Below are 20,897 nucleotides of genomic sequence, written 5' to 3'. Positions count from 1 at the left end.
AAATGCAAAGTGACCCTATGCAGGGTACAGAGCAGCACAGCACACTTGCACGTCAGCTGCTGGCAGCAGAATAAAGACCCAGAGCTACAGCCATGTGAGTTGATGATTTTTGGATTATTTCCTCACTGCAAATTTTTCCTCTCACTCTTCTTCCACATACACAAGAACTGCTTTAGGGAAGCCCTTTCCTTACTAACATACTTCTTTAACTTGCACTATTTATGCAAGAATGCTTTAGTTATTTCATTATTCTGGTGATAATTGTAGTTTTTTTTCTTTCTGCTCCTATGACCCCAGATACAAAGTACGTATCATGCTTACACAAGTGGACACTGAGCTTTGTTGCTCTGCCACCAAAGCCTAGGTGAAGAGAAAGTGAATTTGGCAGCTGTAAACATCCTACATTCAACACATTGGTGAGAAATTGTGGTTCTGTCTTCTCCATCACCAAAACAGAGAATTAAAAATGCAACATTTAAGAAGTACTAAAACCTAGTCCATGAATAATATTTCCTTCAAGATTTCCTTTCTCTCTTAAAGCATCTTATCTTTCTGCATGCCCTTATTACTTTTCTGTATGTGCCTCTCAATAAAGATGTCTAAATGCTTTAATATTTTTTCACTATCTCCTCTTTCCTGTTTGGTCTTAGTGTGTGGTGTGCTTCATGCACTTTAGCTAGGTAAAAAATAACAAACCAAGTCTGTGCTACAGGAAACTCAGCTCTTCAAAGGTGGGGAAGCTCCCTGCCTTTGCCAGTGTACAAACAGTGATTGCAATTAACACATTTCAAACATGCAAGAACCTTTTTACTTCACCGAGTTAAATAGGGGAGCACTGAAATTTTTTAAACCAGACTTCTAATTGTAGGTACCTCAAACCTCACTCTCCCTGAACTTCTCATGCAGTTTTGACTTCTAATGCCTAACTAAAGTAAATTTCAAAAGCTGAAAATGTGAATATCCTCTTCAAGACAAGGTATAGCAAATTTTGTTATATACAAATTCTATTTTGGATTTTGATTTAAAAAAAACTAATAATTTCTTTGTCAGCTGCCTGGAAGCAGGCAGAGAACATTTCCACTTGCTGGTAAATGATACAAACACACTGGTCTGCTGTATAGGGCTGCTATTGCTGTCAAAAGTCTTTGCCTTGGCAGCCATCCAATTTCATTTTACCATGTTATCAATGTGAGCTTATCTCAGTCACAGATGTCCATTCCTCTCTTATTGTTTTATGGAAGTCTGCTAAAATTACAGCTTTCAGAAAAAGTTCAGTACAGTAAATAAAAATACCCCAAAAAGTTTCCACTGACTGTACAAATTGTGAAAACACAAGTGTTATTTAACAGACTGACATGAATTTCCAGTATCATCCTTTTAGTGAACACTAAACAGTTCTACAGTATAAAAATTATGTGTAGAGTAACTCACATTTTGAAATCCATTTTCCATATACCTGATGGGAACAGTAATTTCCTTTTTAAAGAAAGTTTTTACTCTGGATTTTGTAAATCAAGGAAAACTATTAGGTTTGTCATTCAAAATGATTCCATTTTCAAATAACATTTTTTGTTCTCATTCTGTTTTTACAGTCACCACCAAGGAATCTGAAAGTTATGCAATACAACAGGCTTTAAAGCCACCAGGGAACTCCTAACACAAGATGGAAATAACTTATTATGCAAGTAAGATTAAAACACTGACCTTGAATCCAGTCTTTTGCCAAGGGGCAGAGTGTGTGGGGGTGGAAAATCAACTGTAGTACAGAAGCTTGTACTGTGCTTAGGAAAGCACAAGAATTTTCAAAAGCAAACACCTCCATCATACAGGAAAGTGAGCATTTTAATATTTCATATAGCAAGGCATTTCTTAGGAAATACCACAGCTCCAGTTCTGCACACAGTCAGTATCATTTTCTGCTCACCATCCTCTCATGTTCCAGCCAATCCTGCAGTGACTGCTCCAAACCCTTCCAGCCTGTGCTGGCCTGCAGAGGCCACCAGAGCAGCAGGGACAGCCCAGCAGTGGGGATGGAAGCCCAGCAGAGGCAGCAGAGGCAGGCCAGCTGGGATTCCCTGGGAGACAGAGGTGCCAAGGGCTAGAGCAAAGAGCCTCTGGATGGCTTTGTGCTGACAGTTCAGTGCCAGCAATAACCCAGCCATGCACCACAACCTGGGGCTCTCACACTGCACAGCCCAGAACTGAAGTGCATTACAGCCAGTTATTAAGTAGGAAAACAGAAAAAATAAAATACAACTTTTGTCTCAATGCATTCATGTTAACACTACTAATCCTGTCTCTGGCACTCCCTGAGCTTCTGTAAGACCATCAGTGCCACACTGAATTTATATTCAGCAGGTCTAGGCTATCATTTGCATGGGTTTGACACAAAGACAAAGCCAGTGATGAAGGAAATTGGCAACACCAGAGAAGATCAACATCTGAACATTTGGTCCCAATTTTTGAAACTCTTGCTTCACTGAGACAGGCAGGAGCTTAACAGGTTAATTGTATTTTCAAGTATTCTTTTATATGGACAGAGTTTCTTGCAGGGGTTGAGAATGTCTTTATCAGCAGCAACAGAGATCTACTGTCTTATTCCAGTCAGGCTGGAATACTGCCTCAAGGTAATATTCTTTCTTAGGCTGTTAAGGACAGAAGAATATCTTTAGAAAGGGAATTACAATTGACTGCTTCACTAGGAATCTTAAAGATGCAGATGCCATGAAGGAAGGTTTCTTTGGTTATGTTTGTGGGCAGGGACTGGGTTCTGCTTGGTTTGGGTGTTTTTGTCATCTACCCCAAAAAACTTTTCTTCATGCATCTCCTAGAAGAGAGCTGAGAGAGAAAGAATCAGAGAGCTGCTGGAATACATATTCAGAGGAAAGACAGAGAGAACAGACATTAAAGGAGTGCTCCATCCAAGGGGATCTCCATGCCTGTTCTGCTCAGCCTCCAGACTGGAAACACATCTATTTTCCTTTCACACATATTAAAAAAAAAAAAAAAAAAAAAAAAAAATCAAATCTGATACATTGGTATCTAAGTGGATAAAGCAGTGTTTCTCCAACAGCGGGAAAATTAATTGGAATTACTTGTAACAGCACAGCTTCACCCAGCCTTAAAGACTGTTACTGTTAAATTAATAAAAACTTATAGTGTTTCAAATACTTTATGTATTAAACAAACAGGAAATTTTGCTAAAAGAGGTGGTAGGATAAAAAAAGAAAAAACAGAAAACAAAGAGGCAACAAATAGACATACAAAGCAAAACTAGAGTGTTGAGTAGAACTAAAGTCAACAGATAGTTGACCATCCTTTACACAAAAAGTTAGTTTTTTTAACCAATTAATAACAGGCTGGCTACTGAAGTTAAGAATACAATTAGAGAACAGTTATTTGTTCTGATATTTAATGGAAATGTCAAATGAGAGTGCAGCAGAAAAGGAAAAACCTCTCAATAAATCACAACACAAATCTTAAAGGGAAGTGAAATAATTTGCTTAAATGGTAGGTTAATTCCATCTGCCTTTGGACATCACGTAAGTAGTTGAGGGAGGGCCTTGAAGGCAGTAAGGCAGAAGGCAGTAAACACTGTAAAAGCCATTCTGTGTGGCTGCACAGCTCCCTGGCGGTGTGCAAAGCCCAGCTCCCGCAGGAGCCCGGCACGCCCGTACCTCCTGTCCGGGCCGGCGCCCTGCGAGTGCCGGCTGCCCCGCAGCGCCGCCCGCCCGCCCTGGCTGCTGTTCCGCAGCGCGGCCCAGGGCTGCTCCTCGTTCCTGTGCAGCGGCACGGAGGTGCGGATGGCAGAGATGACGTGGCCGGGGTAGGCGGACAGCGGGTCCTCGTGGTGGGCGCCGTGGCGGGGCAGGGCGCGGTCCGCGGCCGGGAAGTGGCGGCCCGGGCGGCGGTAGCCGCGCTCCCGGTAATAGGCGGGCAGGCAGGGCCGCGTCTGCTCCATGACGCCGCCGCTGCAGCTCCGCGAGCAGGCGGACCAGGGGCCCCAGCTGCCCCACAGCCCGGGCGCGCCGCCGCCGCCGTCCTCGGGGGCATCGCCCTGCTCCTCTATCCTCTGCGGAACCTGCGGACACAACGCACAGCCTTAGCAACCGGAATTCACACTGCGACAACAGGGGAGCACGAATAGCCCGGCGTTCAGCCATTCGCTCCGCAGTCACGAGAGAAATAGAATGGCATAGGAAGTAACACGTCTTATTCCCTGCCTGCCAAAGGACTGCCAGTATAGGAGGTCTCCTACAGCCATCAAACATGGAGACAAAAAGTTTGGGGTTGCTTGTTCTGGGTTTTGTGCTGGTTTTTTGTTCGTTTGCTTTTTTGGGTTGGGTTATTTTTTGGTTTTCCTTTTGGACTGTCTGGATAAAAATAGATTTTCTTTGTTCTCAGCAATGGAAAAATTGCATGATGCAAAGCTTGGAAATGTGTTAATATTACCAAAAGCAGGAAATAAGGTCATTTTTGGTAATGAAATTGGGTTAACAGACACTCACTGCTCTGCTGCACTCTGACACTTCAACAATGGAGAGTGCTGGTGGTTGCAATAATATTTCAGGAACTCCCATCTAATGTGGAACCTTTTACAAAGGCAATAATGTAAGAGGACAGGTTGATTTCCAACCAACCCAAAATGCTCCTAGAGTTAACACTTAAGTTACCACTCTTACCCCAGTTCTCACATTACCACTTCAGGATGATCCACTCAATCCCACATGCACGGAAATCTCAGTAAAAGATAAATCCTTGGTCTGGAGTTCAATGCCACTTAGTCCATACTCACCACTCAGCAGCACAAGGCAAGTGAAAGAAAGAGCCCCCAAGGCAGAGGACCCTTCTCATGAAGGACACTAGGAAGGATTAGGAAGGGCAGGGTCTTTCCACAAGGAGAGTTAACCCCTCAAGGCATATATTTTAAACACCCTGACCTTTTGATTGGAAAGGTAGCAGCACAACCAGGAGGTTACAATCACCCATCCCCATCTCCAAGGTTTACCCATTCTTGGAGCTAGATATAGTCAGGATTTCTCAGTATTGTGCACTGAGCAAAGTACTCAAACTTACAGTTTTTCTCTTGCTTCTCTTGGCCAACAAGTTGGATCACAAGTTTTTAAGCAAGTTCCCAATATCTGAGTCTCACATGTATTAATATGCAGAACATTCTTTTAAATGAGAATCCTTTAAGTAGGTTATTAGTACTCTGAACAAGCTTTGTACCAACAAGAACACACATGCATCAATTCAGCTGGGAGACAAGAAAAGGCACTGTCCACAAACATGTTTGCTGTACCTCTCCAGCCCTATTCTAGTGCAGCTACCTCAAAATGAGCTTTGGAAAGTGTCATGGTTTGACACTGGCACAATGCCAGTGCCCCTATGAAAATGTGATCCCTACCTTGAATGCTGTGAAGTGGAATCTAGAATAGAGCAAAGCAGGCCCAAGCTTGATAACAGGAAAAAAACTTTATTAAACTACCACTACAAAAGAAAAGAGAAAACTAAAGGAGGGGAAAAAAAAACCACAAAGATCCAAATGAAAACCTTGCAAAACATTCCTCCCCCCCCCACCACCCAACTCTAACAAACCACAGTGAGACACAATCTGGACCCCAATCAGGTTTTCACCCTCTAAACAAACGATACTTAGTCCATCGAGGGAACAGAGTCTCTCCTGTGCCACAGACCCCCCAAGAAAACACAGCTCCACATCCTGTGTTTCCATGTCACACATGGCATCGCCCGGAGAAAAAGTTTGCCATGGTGACCTTTCTCCTTTCTATGCACAGTGCTCTTACCACCAATGCATGGATGGTCACTGCCTTTAGGATTTTTCCTTTTAAGGATGCCCTGCCAAGAGGGGAGAAAATAACAGTTCAGTTTTTTATTGTTTGGGACCACAGTCCCCCCCATTTTCCCCTGGGGTCGAGGGCTCAAGAACAGAGATCTTCTTCTCTTCTCTTCTCTTCTCTTCTCTTTTCCTTTCCAGGGCAAGGGGGCGCCACCACAAACTCCCTAACTTTTTCTCTGTTCACTCCACTTTTGTCTTTTTCTCAGCTGAAGCAGGTCTCTTGACTCACTGGCATCCTCCCAAAACACAGTCTCTCTTGACGGAGAAGATTTGGTTCAGGTTGTGGCTAACACGGAAAAGTCCAGCCAAAAGCCACTCCTTGTCCCCCTTCCATTCAGAATTCTTCCTTCCAACATCCCATCCCAGGGTCCAAGGTGTCCCTCTTCCTCTCTTTCAAACCGAGGAGGGGAAAGGAAAATTCACAAAGCTTTCATTTTTCAAGGAAGGGTTAAAAGTCCGAACTCCCAGGATGGCTCGATGCCCAGACATTCAGCAACTCCCACACGACTGGGCACCTTGCAGTAGCTCCCCCCGCTCCTCCTTCCCTGCGGCTTTCTCTCTCCCTCTCGGGAGAGGAACTCTGGTGGGGGGGAAATGGAGACATCCCAGATTTCTTCCACCCTTCCATCTGCAGGGGCCAGCCCGATTCCAGTCCTTTCACCACCCTTGGGGCTTTCGGCCTACCTTTCTCAGGCCATGGGCTTCCCCTCCCCCACCCAGCTCATGGCTGGGCAGGGGAGGTCTGCACTGCACGCTGACCGGAACCAAAGAGAGCGAGTTCCCCTGGGAATTCTGCTTTCAACCCCTCTGTGTTCTCAGAGGCGTGTCTACTTTCAATTGGTCAATATCTAAATTGACCTCTTCCTTCCGGAAAAAATTATCTTTCCGTGTCAAACCACGACATTCCACCCTTCGCCTCTGAGAACACAGACTACAAAAAAAAAATCATTATCAAAATTACATTCAACACATTCTACATAAAACAGCAACTTACACTAAATCTCCACTCAAATTCATTTCAAAACCCAACACATGCTTTGCTCTTATTCTTCTTGATTTCATTTCACAGCATTCACCTTATCACAATCTTATCTTATCTTATCTTATTTGATCTTATCTTATCTTTTCCCGGTCAGGGAACCAAAATGTCATGGTTTGACACTGGCACAATGCCAGTGCCCCTATGAAAATGTGATCCCTACCTTGAATGCTGTGAAGTGGAATCTAGAATAGAGCAAAGCAGGCCCAAGCTTGATAACAGGAAAAAAACTTTATTAAACTACCACTACAAAAGAAAAGAGAAAACTAAAGGAGGGGAAAAAAAAACCACAAAGATCCAAATGAAAACCTTGCAAAACATTCCTCCCCCCCCCACCACCCAACTCTAACAAACCACAGTGAGACACAATCTGGACCCCAATCAGGTTTTCACCCTCTAAACAAACGATACTTAGTCCATCGAGGGAACAGAGTCTCTCCTGTGCCACAGACCCCCCAAGAAAACACAGCTCCACATCCTGTGTTTCCATGTCACACATGGCATCGCCCGGAGAAAAAGTTTGCCATGGTGACCTTTCTCCTTTCTATGCACAGTGCTCTTACCACCAATGCATGGATGGTCACTGCCTTTAGGATTTTTCCTTTTAAGGATGCCCTGCCAAGAGGGGAGAAAATAACAGTTCAGTTTTTTATTGTTTGGGACCACAGTCCCCCCCATTTTCCCCTGGGGCCGAGGGCTCAAGAACAGAGATCTTCTTCTCTTCTCTTCTCTTCTCTTCTCTTTTCCTTTCCAGGGCAAGGGGGCGCCACCACAAACTCCCTAACTTTTTCTCTGTTCACTCCACTTTTGTCTTTTTCTCAGCTGAAGCAGGTCTCTTGACTCACTGGCATCTTCCCAAAACACAGTCTCTCTTGACGGAGAAGATTTGGTTCAGGTTGTGGCTAACACGGAAAAGTCCAGCCAAAAGCCACTCCTTGTCCCCCTTCCATTCAGAATTCTTCCTTCCAACATCCCATCCCAGGGTCCAAGGTGTCCCTCTTCCTCTCTTTCAAACCGAGGAGGGGAAAGGAAAATTCACAAAGCTTTCATTTTTCAAGGAAGGGTTAAAAGTCCGAACTCCCAGGATGGCTCGATGCCCAGACATTCAGCAACTCCCACACGACTGGGCACCTTGCAGTAGCTCCCCCCGCTCCTCCTTCCCTGCGGCTTTCTCTCTCCCTCTCGGGAGAGGAACTCTGGTGGGGGGGAAATGGAGACATCCCAGATTTCTTCCACCCTTCCATCTGCAGGGGCCAGCCCGATTCCAATCCTTTCACCACCCTTAGGGCTTTCGGCCTACCTTTCTCAGGCCATGGGCTTCCCCTCCCCCACCCAGCTCATGGCTGGGCAGGGGAGGTCTGCACTGCACGCTGACCGGAACCAAAGAGAGCGAGTTCCCCTGGGAATTCTGCTTTCAACCCCTCTGTGTTCTCAGAGGCGTGTCTACTTTCAATTGGTCAATATCTAAATTGACCTCTTCCTTCCGGAAAAAATTATCTTTCCGTGTCAAACCACGACAGAAAGCCAGCCTTGTCTTGTCTCTTTTTCCCCCTTCACAGCATGAGAACCTAAACCCATAACTTCCATTAATGATTTTACCTCCAGCACTATTGTGTAACAGCACTATTGTATAACTGTTGTATAACAATTGTATTGTATTGTATATTGTATAAGATTTCCATCTGCACACTGGGTGTCTCATCACGGGCACCAGGCTGTGGTAACTGAGTTGTGCCCCAGTGTGCCAGGGAGCACACCCTCCTCATCACACAGGCTGGGCTGGAACGTGGGCTGAAACATGGCTGGAATACAGCATTACAGTGCAACAAGCAAGCCAGCACAGGGTTTGTGCTGCTGCTGTGTCATAGTCAGTTGTGGTCTACATAATCTGAAACAGTTCCCCCATCTGAGGTTGCAATCACACTTTCATCACCAACCACAGAAAAAACTGCATTTAATTATAACTCCTGATTAATAAAAAGCATCTGCATTAGTGTGATATGTTACCCATTTCTTCCATGTCATTTGAAAACAGGAGCCGATGTCCCTGTATTTAATGCATTTTTTCCTGTGCATACCCCATTTGGCATCAACCTTTAATATCCAAGAGCCTGTACAATCTAATACCACATAATGTCAAACTGAGAACATGCAGCAAGGTCCTTCTGGCTGCTAAATTTGCTTCCATATCCAGTAACAGAACACCACTGGCTCGCACTTTGACCAACTAAACAAACTATTCTTCAATTTGTGAATTTTCCAGTGAATATTCACTGCCCATACTTACACTATGAATTAATGTGCTCCACCTCAGATATAAAATTGTAATGACTACAAACAGAGACACTTTTCTGGTCTGAACTCAGTCTGCAGTAAAATTTACTTACTATAAAACTAATACTTCTTTGTAATCAGACAAGGTTTCACTTGTTTGGACTACTTAATCATTCCTACAATGGTTCTCAGTACACCTGTTTTTTTTTAAATGCCAAAGACACTCACGCAGGCAACAACTAAAAACTGTAACCTACAAGCAATTCAGGTTCTCACTAACATAAGAAATGTACCATTTTGCAGAAATAGAAATTGAATAGTGAAAAGTGTCAACCTGCTACGGAGAGAACCTTCCAGCTGCCAAACTTCATTGCAGCAAGAATTGGTTCAGATAAAATGATGCTCGTATGACCGAAGGCAATGTAAAATAATTTCACACCCCCTAATCCTCAGAGTGAAAGAGTTGTAGACACAGCACAAGAATGTTTAATCCAGCTAGTTAAAGAAGAACATAAAAATGAGCTGTTACTTTTCTCTTTGCAGGAAACTCATGTGTTGAGTGTGTTGTTTATAGCCAACACATGAATAACCATTCGGATTTAAATTTAATTAAAGGTGATCCCAATTAAACCAAGAAACTGCTTAGAGAGAAGGCAAACAAAGCCGGGAACAAATTGCCCGAGGAGATCCCGGCAGCACTGAGAGCAATCCTAAAGCTCTATCAGGAAAACGAGGTGTTAGTGACCCTTCCCCAGGGCAGAGGAGCTGAGTTACAGCACTCACAGGCCGGTTCCCTTCCTTTGATCCTGTGATTTCCAGATAACTTAGTAACCAAGAAGAAATTCTGCCACAGCTCTGTGATATAGCCAAGAAATTACACGTGAAATTACAGGATTCAGCTGAAGTGTTTCAGAACCTCTCGGACACACCACATCCTCAGAGATCCCTGACATTAGGTCCCTGCTTTAAGAACTGCCCATTAAAAGCACACTTTCTGAAATGAAGAGTCTGAGCCTGCACTGGGGAATAAGTGAAATGCAAACTGAACTTCTCTTGCCAAATTAAGTAATGAGAGTAAATTCTTTAAGAGAATCACATAGCCCATAAATAGAGATCAACCAACCCATTTAATCTACTTTCCCTTAGTTCTTGAGTGATTCCTTCTCTAGGAGACCTAGACTCATTCTAACTATAAGTACACCACCAAGATTTTTATTTACTGCAAGTTAGTCACAACCAAATATTTTGCTCTACTCAATTTTTTTCCCTTTAATTCCCCCTTTCTTTCTTTCCTACACATTTTTCAGTTGTTTTAAGCCGAAGTTTGGAAGTGGACACAATACCATTCACTACATGCAGCTGTGCAATAAACAATGTAAAGAAAAGACAAGTTTTCTGGTGTGCAAGTGCTTGCAATTTCTACAACTGTATCAACTCCTGTTATCAAAGATTCCTTAAATGAGAAATTTTCTTCATAATGACTGTTACCAAATATCTTCCAGCCTGCCACCTTTTGACCAGTGAGTGGCAAACAGAATTGAGGCTGGATTTTCAGAAGGGTACTTTCAGGGTCACACCTTCCTTTACTCACCAGTACTCTGCATCCCTTTCTGTTCTCTTTCCCCAGTTTTCTTGTATTTTGTCACTTTTGTACACTGGAGCTGCACTACATATGGGTTTTATTCTATAAGAGTTTGTTGGGGTTTTTTTCCTAAAATCATATGGAATTAAACATTCTACCAGCAGGCTGATATAGATGACATTTTAAATAGAAAAATCGTTTATCTTTAATTCATTGTAATCACCCATCATTCTGATCCTGAGTCAAAAATTCTGCAAAAAGTATGAGTATACAAGGTATAGAAATCCTGTGCCAATTTCTAGTACTGCCTCTGTCAGAATTTAGAAATAAGATCCACATCTCAGGATTTCAGCAGCAGTTGTTGAAACTATACTATGCAAGAATGTCCCTGAAGAGGAAATGTCACTTGAACTGAAAGCCACAACTATTTAAAATGTAACTTGTTGTGCAGGAAGACAGTGGCAGACAACACAGTGGTGATCTGACAAACCCTAATTTTAAATACTGTTAAACTATAGCTTAAATACAAATTAACTGTTCAGAAAAGTTTTGGGGTGGAAAATGCTTAGATCAGAGGCCCATTTAACTCAGTACTGTGCTTCTGACTGAGTGGAAGAAGCAAAACTTTAGGAAACAGTGTAAGAACCAGGACATATTCAGAGATGTTCAGGGTCCTTCTGCTTACAGTAATTTAAGGGCCTCCTTCAGCTAAACACTATATTGCAATTGTTTTTCATACCCACTACTGAATTTATTCTCCATGAATACAATTAATACATTTTTTAGCATATTTTTAGTCTTGACTTCCAAAAGATTGTACATTTTATATTGAGAAAGTGCTTCTCTTTGCTCTGGTCATACATGCAGCCTGGCCATTTCACTATGTCTCCCAGATTTTTCTTAGTGACAACTGAAGAATGATCATTTTGTATTCTCCTTCACCATGCTATGATGTCTGATTTGCAATTGCTAACACAATCCAGTTCCAAGATCTCTTTCTGAAATTCAGCAGTCTTAATCTGTTCAATTTCTTTTTGTAAGGAATTCCTCATTCTCAGCACCTTTTCCACTCCTACATTCTTACACGGCTATGCAGTGCTGCATACCATACCCCAAATATGAAGCAATGATGGAATTTCACAGTAATCATGATTATAATGCTTGGTGACATATATACCTTTTAGCCAGCTAAATAATTAAGCTGTTATAGCCTTAGCCAATGTTACTAAGTATCCTGTAGATATTAAGCATGCTATAGCAATCCAAATTCAAAACTGAAAAGGTGAACAAGACAATGGCAAGCTTTCAACTTGGAAATATCTAAACCAAGTCAGACATTTCTGATATTTTTTACCGTTTCAGTTTAGATACAACGTTATTAGATTTCATAGATTTAATTTTTAACATATTATCCAGTAATTTCTTTTTTCTGGGTAAATGCCCACAATGGAAATGGACTCATGAACAAATTAAAACTACATCATATTTCTAAATATACATCTGAAACGGATATAACAGGCAAAGCTTTCACCCAAAGGCAAAGAAACTGTATCCAGAAGAACATTTTATCACCTGCTCAGAAAAACACTACCAGTGGGATTCTCTGAGTTAACCCATGTTCATACACTGGATGTAAAGTGGAATTAACAGAAGCCAGCATGTCTTACTTCCAGCTGCTACTACCCTCTTTGTCCTGTGCTTCCCAGAGCAAAGAGCCCCTGTAAATTCTGTTAATTTTCCCTAAAACCCTTCAGGCTTTAGGTGTTGGTTCACTGTCTCTTCCAGGGTCCTTCTCATTACCCCACACATGATAACCCACGCTGTGACACCAAACTGTCCCTATTGTTAGCAAAGGAGTATCAAGGGACTTGGAAAACATGACTCCTTATTTGTTCCATTACTCCAGGGTTGCACTTTCTTTATCTTACACTTCTGACTAATTAAATGTTTCATTAGGGCACAGCCTGTCACAAAGGATATGCATGCAGCTTTTACCACAGCCAGGCTCAGACTGACTGAAGATTCAAAACACCAGTGAAATAGTATATTGATACCCTTTAAAATGCATAGGCCATACTTGGGATGAGATGAACACAACATTCTTCATGAACACTCACCTTTTGTGAATAGAATTGATCAAACCACAAAGTAAGAGCTGGACTTTACCTTCTTAAAATTTCCAGAGTGTAAAAACAAAATCAGTCAGACTCCCAGATATGAGACCTGAACTGCTGCCCAGGGCAGAGTGTGCCAAATATTGAATGGGCTGAGGAAATGTTAGTTTAGTTTTAGAACCTGTTCAAGTATAACATTATTATGTTTCCCTGCCAGTGTTGTAAACAGATCTATGAAAGTCCTTTAATTCTGTCACCAATCTAAGCATTTTAAGGGAATATTCTTCCAGCATTAGCTCAGCTGATTTCCAATAAAGTCCATACTGATATAGCTATGACAATTTCCCACCAGCAAGGCTTTACAATCCATTATATATATGTTCATTTCCAACAACTGTATTTCTTATCCCTCTTATAAGAAACATGTGGGACATTGGTGGCTTGATAAAAAACAATTTACCAAGCCCTCCCCATGCCAAAAAAAAAAACACTTGCAGATAACTTCTCTCAAGGCTAGCAGAAAAATGGAGCAGAGGCCAAACAAAACATCATGACACAATGTGTACACGTCTGCCTAGTTCGTGTGCTCAGCTATTTTAATCCTTCAGTGCATTTTGGAAGCCTTTAATCAGAGGAGTAGTAAACCATTGAATTTTACAGTACGTGGTAAGTGTAAATATTACCAGCTTAAACGATTTGGCTTTCAGTTCTTTGTATAAAATCTCTGTCTGAACATCTGTGCCTGTGAAGATTAAAGGGCTAAAAAGCCTGGAAATAGAAGACCTTTGTATTCACAAATCACTGAAGGGAGTTACAATGCCTGGACAGCTTAACTGCCCCTTCAACCAACTCTGACCACATCTGAAGAAACCTTAACATTATTTGAATAGTCTAGAAAGTAAACAGCTCTGAAAAAGGTTCAGAACAGTTTTTGTGCCAACAAAGTTTGAAGCTTCCTCCAAGTGTGGCTAATTTTTCACACCAAGACCACCTCCATTGCACTCTGGGAGATTAGTGTTTTAAGGAAGAGGTTCCTTTCCACTCTTCTGTGAGACCATTAAGTGCTTTCAAGTAACAGACAGCTCAGTCCTGACCTCACTTCTACCACTTCTATACAACCATTCCTTATCCGTGGTAGGATTGCTTCTCATTTACAGTAAGGTAAAGACAATAACAATCAGGCCCTCATTATATCACAAATTAGGCTTCTTTATTCTTAGAAGTATTTCCTCACCATTCACTACCATTTGTGGCCTAGGTCACTAAGCTTATATTACCCTTGGCCTCCTCCATCAAGGTCAGCCATCTACAACTGCGACAAATTTGTTGCCATTCTATTTATTTCTATGCTTAGAAAAATTCTTTGGGATCCACATGTGGTAGAAATACACATTTTATTTATTCTGTAAGTGCTGTAACAGCTCCCCAGACCTCTCGGTGAGTCATGCACCAATTGATCACCCCAGAAGCAGAGAGGACAAGCTGTCATAAAACAGAAAGCAACGTTCCCTAACAGAAGAACTCATCTGTGAATCCAAAAAGCTCCTAGTCTTTATCCCCACTCTTATCCAAAGCTTGGACAGAACTAGCATGCAGAACTGCTCTGAAAGAAGATGAAAAACTTATCTATGACTTTGAAAGCTCACCTGCACTGGAATCCAACTTGAACTGTGATATTTTAATATTTTCTTCCAGAAAAACACAGTCCTGCTCTAAGCATAAAGAAGTCAGTATTTTTTAATTTAAAGATAAAAATAAAAGTTGAGAGGTCCATGATAAAGCAGATTAAAAGCAACAAAAACACTGGCCTTGATTTTTCAGAGTATATTCCCATAAAATAATGTATCCTTATCCTGTCTCCTTTCCCCAGACAAAGATGAATTTTATTTCCTAACCACTTTAATCCCCACCATCAAGGACAGGGAATTAGTAACAACACAGAGATAGTAAGAAAATTCTTTCAGCTGTTGTTCTAAATAGTCTGTTGTACTAAAAGGCTAATTTTAAAGGGAAAGTCTTCACATGGCCTAAATCACATCTCCTGTTTCCTAAGGATTACTGCAATTAGAATAGCAGCATCATTAGCTAGAAAGACTTTCATAACAAAGGTTATGAAAGGAGCAGATGTATATCTGCACAGTTAAAGTCAAGCACCTGTGCTGAAGACAAGCAGATAAACTGACCAGTGAAAAACTGCAAGAGAAATACGGACTCCCTTGCAGCTGGAAGTGTTTCATATAAGTGATGTGGATGAAAATACAATCGTAACGGACAGCAGTTATCCTATAAACAAAAACATTGCCAGAAAAGAAGGGGTGACACCTGTAACCATTTGCTGCAAAGGAACAGCAGCTGTGCAAACCCACGGTGACTGAGCCTCTCCAGTGCAACCCAGCTCAGTTCCACAGCCCAGCCAGGCAGACCCCAGTGACTTTGCTGTGGTTCTGTTAGCAGGAGCTGAGTTCCAGCTCAGCAAATCCTGACAAGTTACACACTTGAGTCACTGCTGACCATGGGGCAGAGCTTCACCCTGCCTAGACTGCAAGGAAGAACACAGCCCTCCCTTCCCAGCCTCTGCTTTTGTCATTTCCCCAAGTCTTAATTCCAATATGTGCACTTCCTGCTATGGAAGTAATTTGGCTCATTCTTCTAGCTATCAGTCTCATGCCGTTATGCCAGAAACAGATTTTTGTGTGTGCATCTGAGGAACCAACCTGCTAAATCATGCTTAGCTTAATGCAAAATAAACACACAATAAGAATTGGGGTATGGTCTAATGTTTCATTAGACTTCAGCTCTAGTTTTTTGATTCCCCATACTGTACCCTATGAGTGTGTATATGAAAGTTAGCAAACACCACTTTCATTATTGAGTGTTTTGTTAAAATTGTTCATCAGATCCCTCATCCTCCTCCTCTCCCTTTCTTTCTTTCTGTACAACTGAGCTCCTCTCAGATAGAAAGAACCCTGCCAAACAGCAGAGATATCCACCCAGAAATACACAGGTGTCAGCAAATATATGGTGGGGTTACTGCAGGAAAAGAATAGATAGAGCTTCCAGAGCTACAAAGCTGAGAACTCACACTCAGAAACACATCTGACTTGGCCTTCAGAGTTACTAACAGCCCCTGTTGCATGGAGCTTATAGGTAGGGCAGAAGGTTTGTGAAAAGTGTAATAAATACAGAGTTCCAGTCTAAACACAGTTTGGCATGAATAGAATCCTTTCCCTTAGGGTAAGAGCTGAGAATGACAGCCAGCCTTGGGGCCCTGTGAGATTGTCACTAGGAAACTTGTGCCTTGTCCTCAGTAAAAGGGATGTCTCCAAGGTGGTTACCATGCCCTTAAGTCCCTTTAACTAGTATAGAACACACTCCAGACCCGTGGCATTTCTCATTCAATTGAAAACAAAGAATCTGATTTTATCTAAATTAATTCCGGGGCTTCCCAGAATGAAGCAATTGTTTCTCTGAGTTACTCTATTTTAGTTAGTAGATTTATTCCCCCTAAGGCCATTTGGAAGCTGGACTGAAGCATCTCTCCACTGTCAGTGTTACAAAAGAATATCTAATCAGACAGAATACTGAAACCAGAGCAGCAGCCTGACCATCTCAACTGCACAACAAAAGAGATGAAAGATAGGCAAAAATACTAAATTGCCCTGCAGTTTAGAATAGAGCCCTTGGACAGCTCGCTGCAGACTGGACTGTGCCAGTTTCAGACCCCATCACTGCTGACCTTATTTAACTTGTCTTACAAATAGGCTGCACAAGGAGTTAACAGGACTTCTGTCTTCTTCTGGAACTCTGACAATGAGACAGCTTCAGGTTTCTAGTCCATACCTGTGAGGCTATTGTCCAAATCACTTTTTACCCTAAAGACAGTGGCACATGCACAAAAAAAAAAAATCAAACCCTGCAAACTTGTCTTTTATGTCATTCTACCAGTATAGTTTTCAAAAAAATACACATCCTGGATTATTATATTAAAGCCTATAGTAAAAAGCAAACTTGTTTTTAAACAGGTTATTTGATACCTTCAGTAATTAATTGGTTGTGTTTGAATACCAATAGATATGAGATACCAAGTGGTATTAAGATATGAGAACAACATTGATATGAAGTGAATGTGATGAGAGTGTGAAGGGACAGAACAGCATTCAAGGGGTCTTGCCTCACGTCTGTGGCAGAATTAGCAACACCTGCACATTGTTCCAAATAAACATTTGTCCAACACACTCACAGAGACCTACATCATGGAAATTCTAAATATTATTGAATCAATATAATCTTCTTTATATCATTACCATAGCAAGTGTTTTATAATGTCAAACCTAAGTTTCCTTTGCCTCAGTCTAAATCTGTTTCTTCTCATCTACTCCAAACAGAAAAAAACAACCTTCATTTTAGTATTCAAAAGTATTTGAAGGTTATATCTTCCTCCAGCACCAGTCTTCCAATTTTTAGAATAAACAATATGAATTTGTTCAAATTTGCATCAGAGGTAAGATTTTAAAATCTCTTAAGGATAATCCCTGCTGCTTTCTGTTTCTCTACAAATTGTCCACTACTTTCCTGAAAAGCAGTGCAAAACCCAAGGATTCCAGCCAAGATCTCCCAAATGCTGAGCATGGTGAAAAGTGTGCAGGCTGCAAGCCTGCTTAGAGATGCCAATGTCTAGGATGAGTGAACCATCCACAAAAGCACAACAGGAAATTCCAGCAGTTTCCAGCTCCAATCTCTAGCAATTTGAATAACAACAGAGTGGTTTGGGTCCAGCTTCTGTTTCAGACACTTCTATCTCTGCAAGAGAAAGAGCTGCCTGTGAGCAACTGGGTGGTTCTCCACTCACTCCATGTTTGCTCTCACCCACAGGAACTCTTTTTTCCATGTCTTGCATGATGAAAATGCTCCAAAGCCTTAGTAACTATTTATGACCTATAATACTCTATACAATTACTCAGCTAAGTAACCATGATGAGCCTCTTTCAACCACACATATATTCATTAAAAAAAAAAAAAGAAACCAAAAAGCCTCATATGCACAAACAGAAGCCATTCCCAGAAATTTATTCAGATTGCATTGCTTTACACATCTTCCTCTAATGCTTTCACATTTACCTTTCAGTACACAAAGTCTGAATGTTTCTAATGCTTACCTTTCTGTGTTCAATTGAAGGCTGTGGGATGACAAGCTGAAATCCCAGCACTGCTAGGGAACTGAGAAGTCTGAAAAGGCAAAGAGTGAAACAGAACAGGTAATTACCACTAATACAAACCACACATCTACAACATCTTACAGGGCTTCACACTGCAAGAAGATATGTAAACACATGAATACCATTGCTAACCAAAGCAGATGTACTAAAGTGTATGAAATGTTCTTATGAAATTCTGTTCACAGCAGGCTCATACCTGAACGTATGAACCAGGTTCATACATAGATTTGTCCAGCTATAAAGCAAAAGTGAACCAAATAGAATCCATTGATGGTATTTCATATAACTTCATGTTTAAATTTAAAAATTCCTGGCAGTGCACATTTTAACTCCTCAGCATTTGGTGTGAAACTGGCATATGCTTTGCAAGTTTTCTAAAGTGCTAAGTAAGAATTCACCCACATTCTGTGGTCCACATTCTATGGACCACATCTGCTTCTACCTCTGCCTCCTCATTTTACAGATGAACACTCCACCTTCAGCACACAGGGAACAGAAAATAGGTGCTTCCCCAGCTGCCTAACACTTGTGAAAATTGAATAACCTAATGGGCACAGAAGATGGAAAGCAGCAAACACAGCCCACCAGAGACTCAGGATAAGCAGCCAAGCATCGCCCCAGTCCCCACATCTTCAGTGTGAAAGGAGTCATAATGGGAACCAAGCCCAAACAAACTGTTCTGTCAAGCCTCACCCCTTTAGTGACTCCTAGGAGCCTGTTACAACTTAGGCACAGTTAGCTCAGTCATTTTTTTACTATAATTTGCAACAGAGACTGGTTTGTCTCCTTCTAACAAGCCCCTTCACCAGAAGACATGGACAGGTATGGCAAATAAGATCAAGGTGTCTTTATTTGTACCAGGAGTTTGATTTTTCAGTCTACAAAGAGTATGTATAAAGGGGAAAGCTGTTAATGGTTTGCTGAATTTCAATGCAGAAGTAAAACTGATGGATTTGGATATAAAATACATCTGCAAACTAACAGACCAGACAAAATCCAGCTGCATTTCCTATTCACAGCTGCATTTCCTATTCCTTCCTTTGCTCCCTACCCAGTGACCCTTTAAAAAATTTTTATTGTTTCAGGTATTTTTTGAGACAGACCTCCTAAAGAGAAAGGTTTTTTTTTAATAGTAAGCATTTAATTACCACCAATACAAATATTCTTCTGCTAGGGAGAATGTTTATCTTGTGTAGTCTGTGTTTGTTCTTGTTAATATACTGCAAAAGAAACTATTAGGTAAGTACTGATTGCACATGGCCTATGATCACCTCACCATCTATGCCCCTCTCTATCAAAGCAATAAACCAGTGAAAGGCTAGAAAAAGTCATTACTTCTTTACTGCCACATCATTTTAGGGTAAAAAAAAAAAAAAAAAAGAAGCCCTTTAAAAATTGTGTTAGAAGGAAGTCTGATATTTCACAAAGTGTTCATTGGTGATAAAACAAAATACAGAGGAGGTGGCTGAAATCAGAGCCAGTGTAAGACACTACAAAGAAATCACAGCAGGAGTCAAAACATGCAGTTCAGAGCAGGAACCAATCACAAAGTGGTACATGGAAGCCAAAGGCACAAATGAATAACCTGATTTGCAAATCACTTCTGAAATCAAAGGCAGAAATAGAAATCAGACCTCCAAACTGCAAAATCAAAGCATCAAGACCATCTTCAGCTCACCTGCCTATCTCTTTTCTAAGTGTTTAAGTAATCTCCCAGCTCTTCTCAATGAAAAATGACAAGCATCTAAGTAGGTGGAATGCAGTATCTGATAGGCCCAGCCTACATCCTCTGCAAATTATATTTAACTTCCATTTCAGAGCCTTCCTACCCACCCCTGTTCCCTTATGGCTTCTGTTCCCTATAATCCCTCAGAGCATGTAAAAAAAAGTTCAGACTTTCCATAAGGAAATTAATGATTTCATCCTCATCAGGACAGGATTTTTCTGATCAGTCTGACAGTCTACAGATTTCCATGTGTAAATTCTTCTGAAATCATACACAAGGTTGTGAGTTGTGAGCTGAATGAGAACTGTAATCTTCAAAGCAAATTACTTACCAGATTAAAGTTTTCAGTTCTAAACAGTAAACTTTTAGTATATGTGTGGTTACTCTGTGCCAGGCTTTTCCTGACCATTCTTTAAGGAGGTTGCACTGCAATCACCATCTGTATGTATGTGGCTCAAGGACAATAAAGATAGATTTTCAATGTGCTTCTGTATCTGCAATTTGATCAGTCAGAAACAATGGTATCAAGCAACTATTTCAAACACACAGGAAATTTGCCAGGAATACTTAAACTATACTGAGGTAAGCCCCTAGCTTCAAATCAGTGTGTGGCAATTTAATTTTTTTAATGTTATTTCCCTCAGCAGCTTGCTTTGGCTAAGTTCTCTGGACCAGGCTTTTTTATTTGTCATGCGTGACTAACTTTAAGCTTCCCAAGCTACAAAAATAGGCTTCTCCAATTTCAGTGTGTTTGGTTCAGGTATCCTCACAATGCAGAAAAGTCAAAAAGAACAAGGGCTTCTCAAAATAAGGCCAAACTTTTCAAATATACCTGAACAGGTGAGGTACCAGCTGCAGCTGGTTGATGGCTGTATAAATCAGGCCTCTAGGAACCTTGCTGGTACATCCCCTGCTCTCATAGTTAAGGCACTGTTTGGAGCCAAGCACCCAGTGAAGCAAAGTCAGACTTTAAACTCTCTCACTTTCTTTTACTGGCAACACCAATTGCCAGTAATATAAAAACATAAAATAGAAACTTAAATACAAGCATATATAAAAACAGCTGGGAAAGGTTTGGAGGCACCA

General features: G+C 41.3%; 1 protein-coding gene across 1 annotated transcript in view; it reads right to left on the bottom strand.

The window, feature by feature from the left end:
* Nucleotides 1-20,897, bottom strand: part of THSD4 (thrombospondin type 1 domain containing 4) — a 244,824-nt gene that overhangs the window by 202,384 nt on the left and 21,543 nt on the right. Inside the window, exons 3-4 of the mRNA XM_077785884.1 lie at nt 18,026-18,095; nt 3,678-4,081 (exon numbers count right to left, since the gene is read on the bottom strand). Of these exons, the coding sequence (XP_077642010.1) occupies nt 3,678-4,081; nt 18,026-18,095 (474 nt within the window). The remainder of the gene's footprint in view (nt 1-3,677; nt 4,082-18,025; nt 18,096-20,897) is intronic.

This window comes from Lonchura striata, chromosome 11, assembly GCF_046129695.1.
Source record: "Lonchura striata isolate bLonStr1 chromosome 11, bLonStr1.mat, whole genome shotgun sequence".
Classification (NCBI taxonomy): Eukaryota; Metazoa; Chordata; class Aves; order Passeriformes; family Estrildidae; genus Lonchura; species Lonchura striata.
The sequence above is the reverse complement of the archived record's forward strand: the minus strand, read 5'-3'. Positions and strand labels throughout refer to the sequence as shown.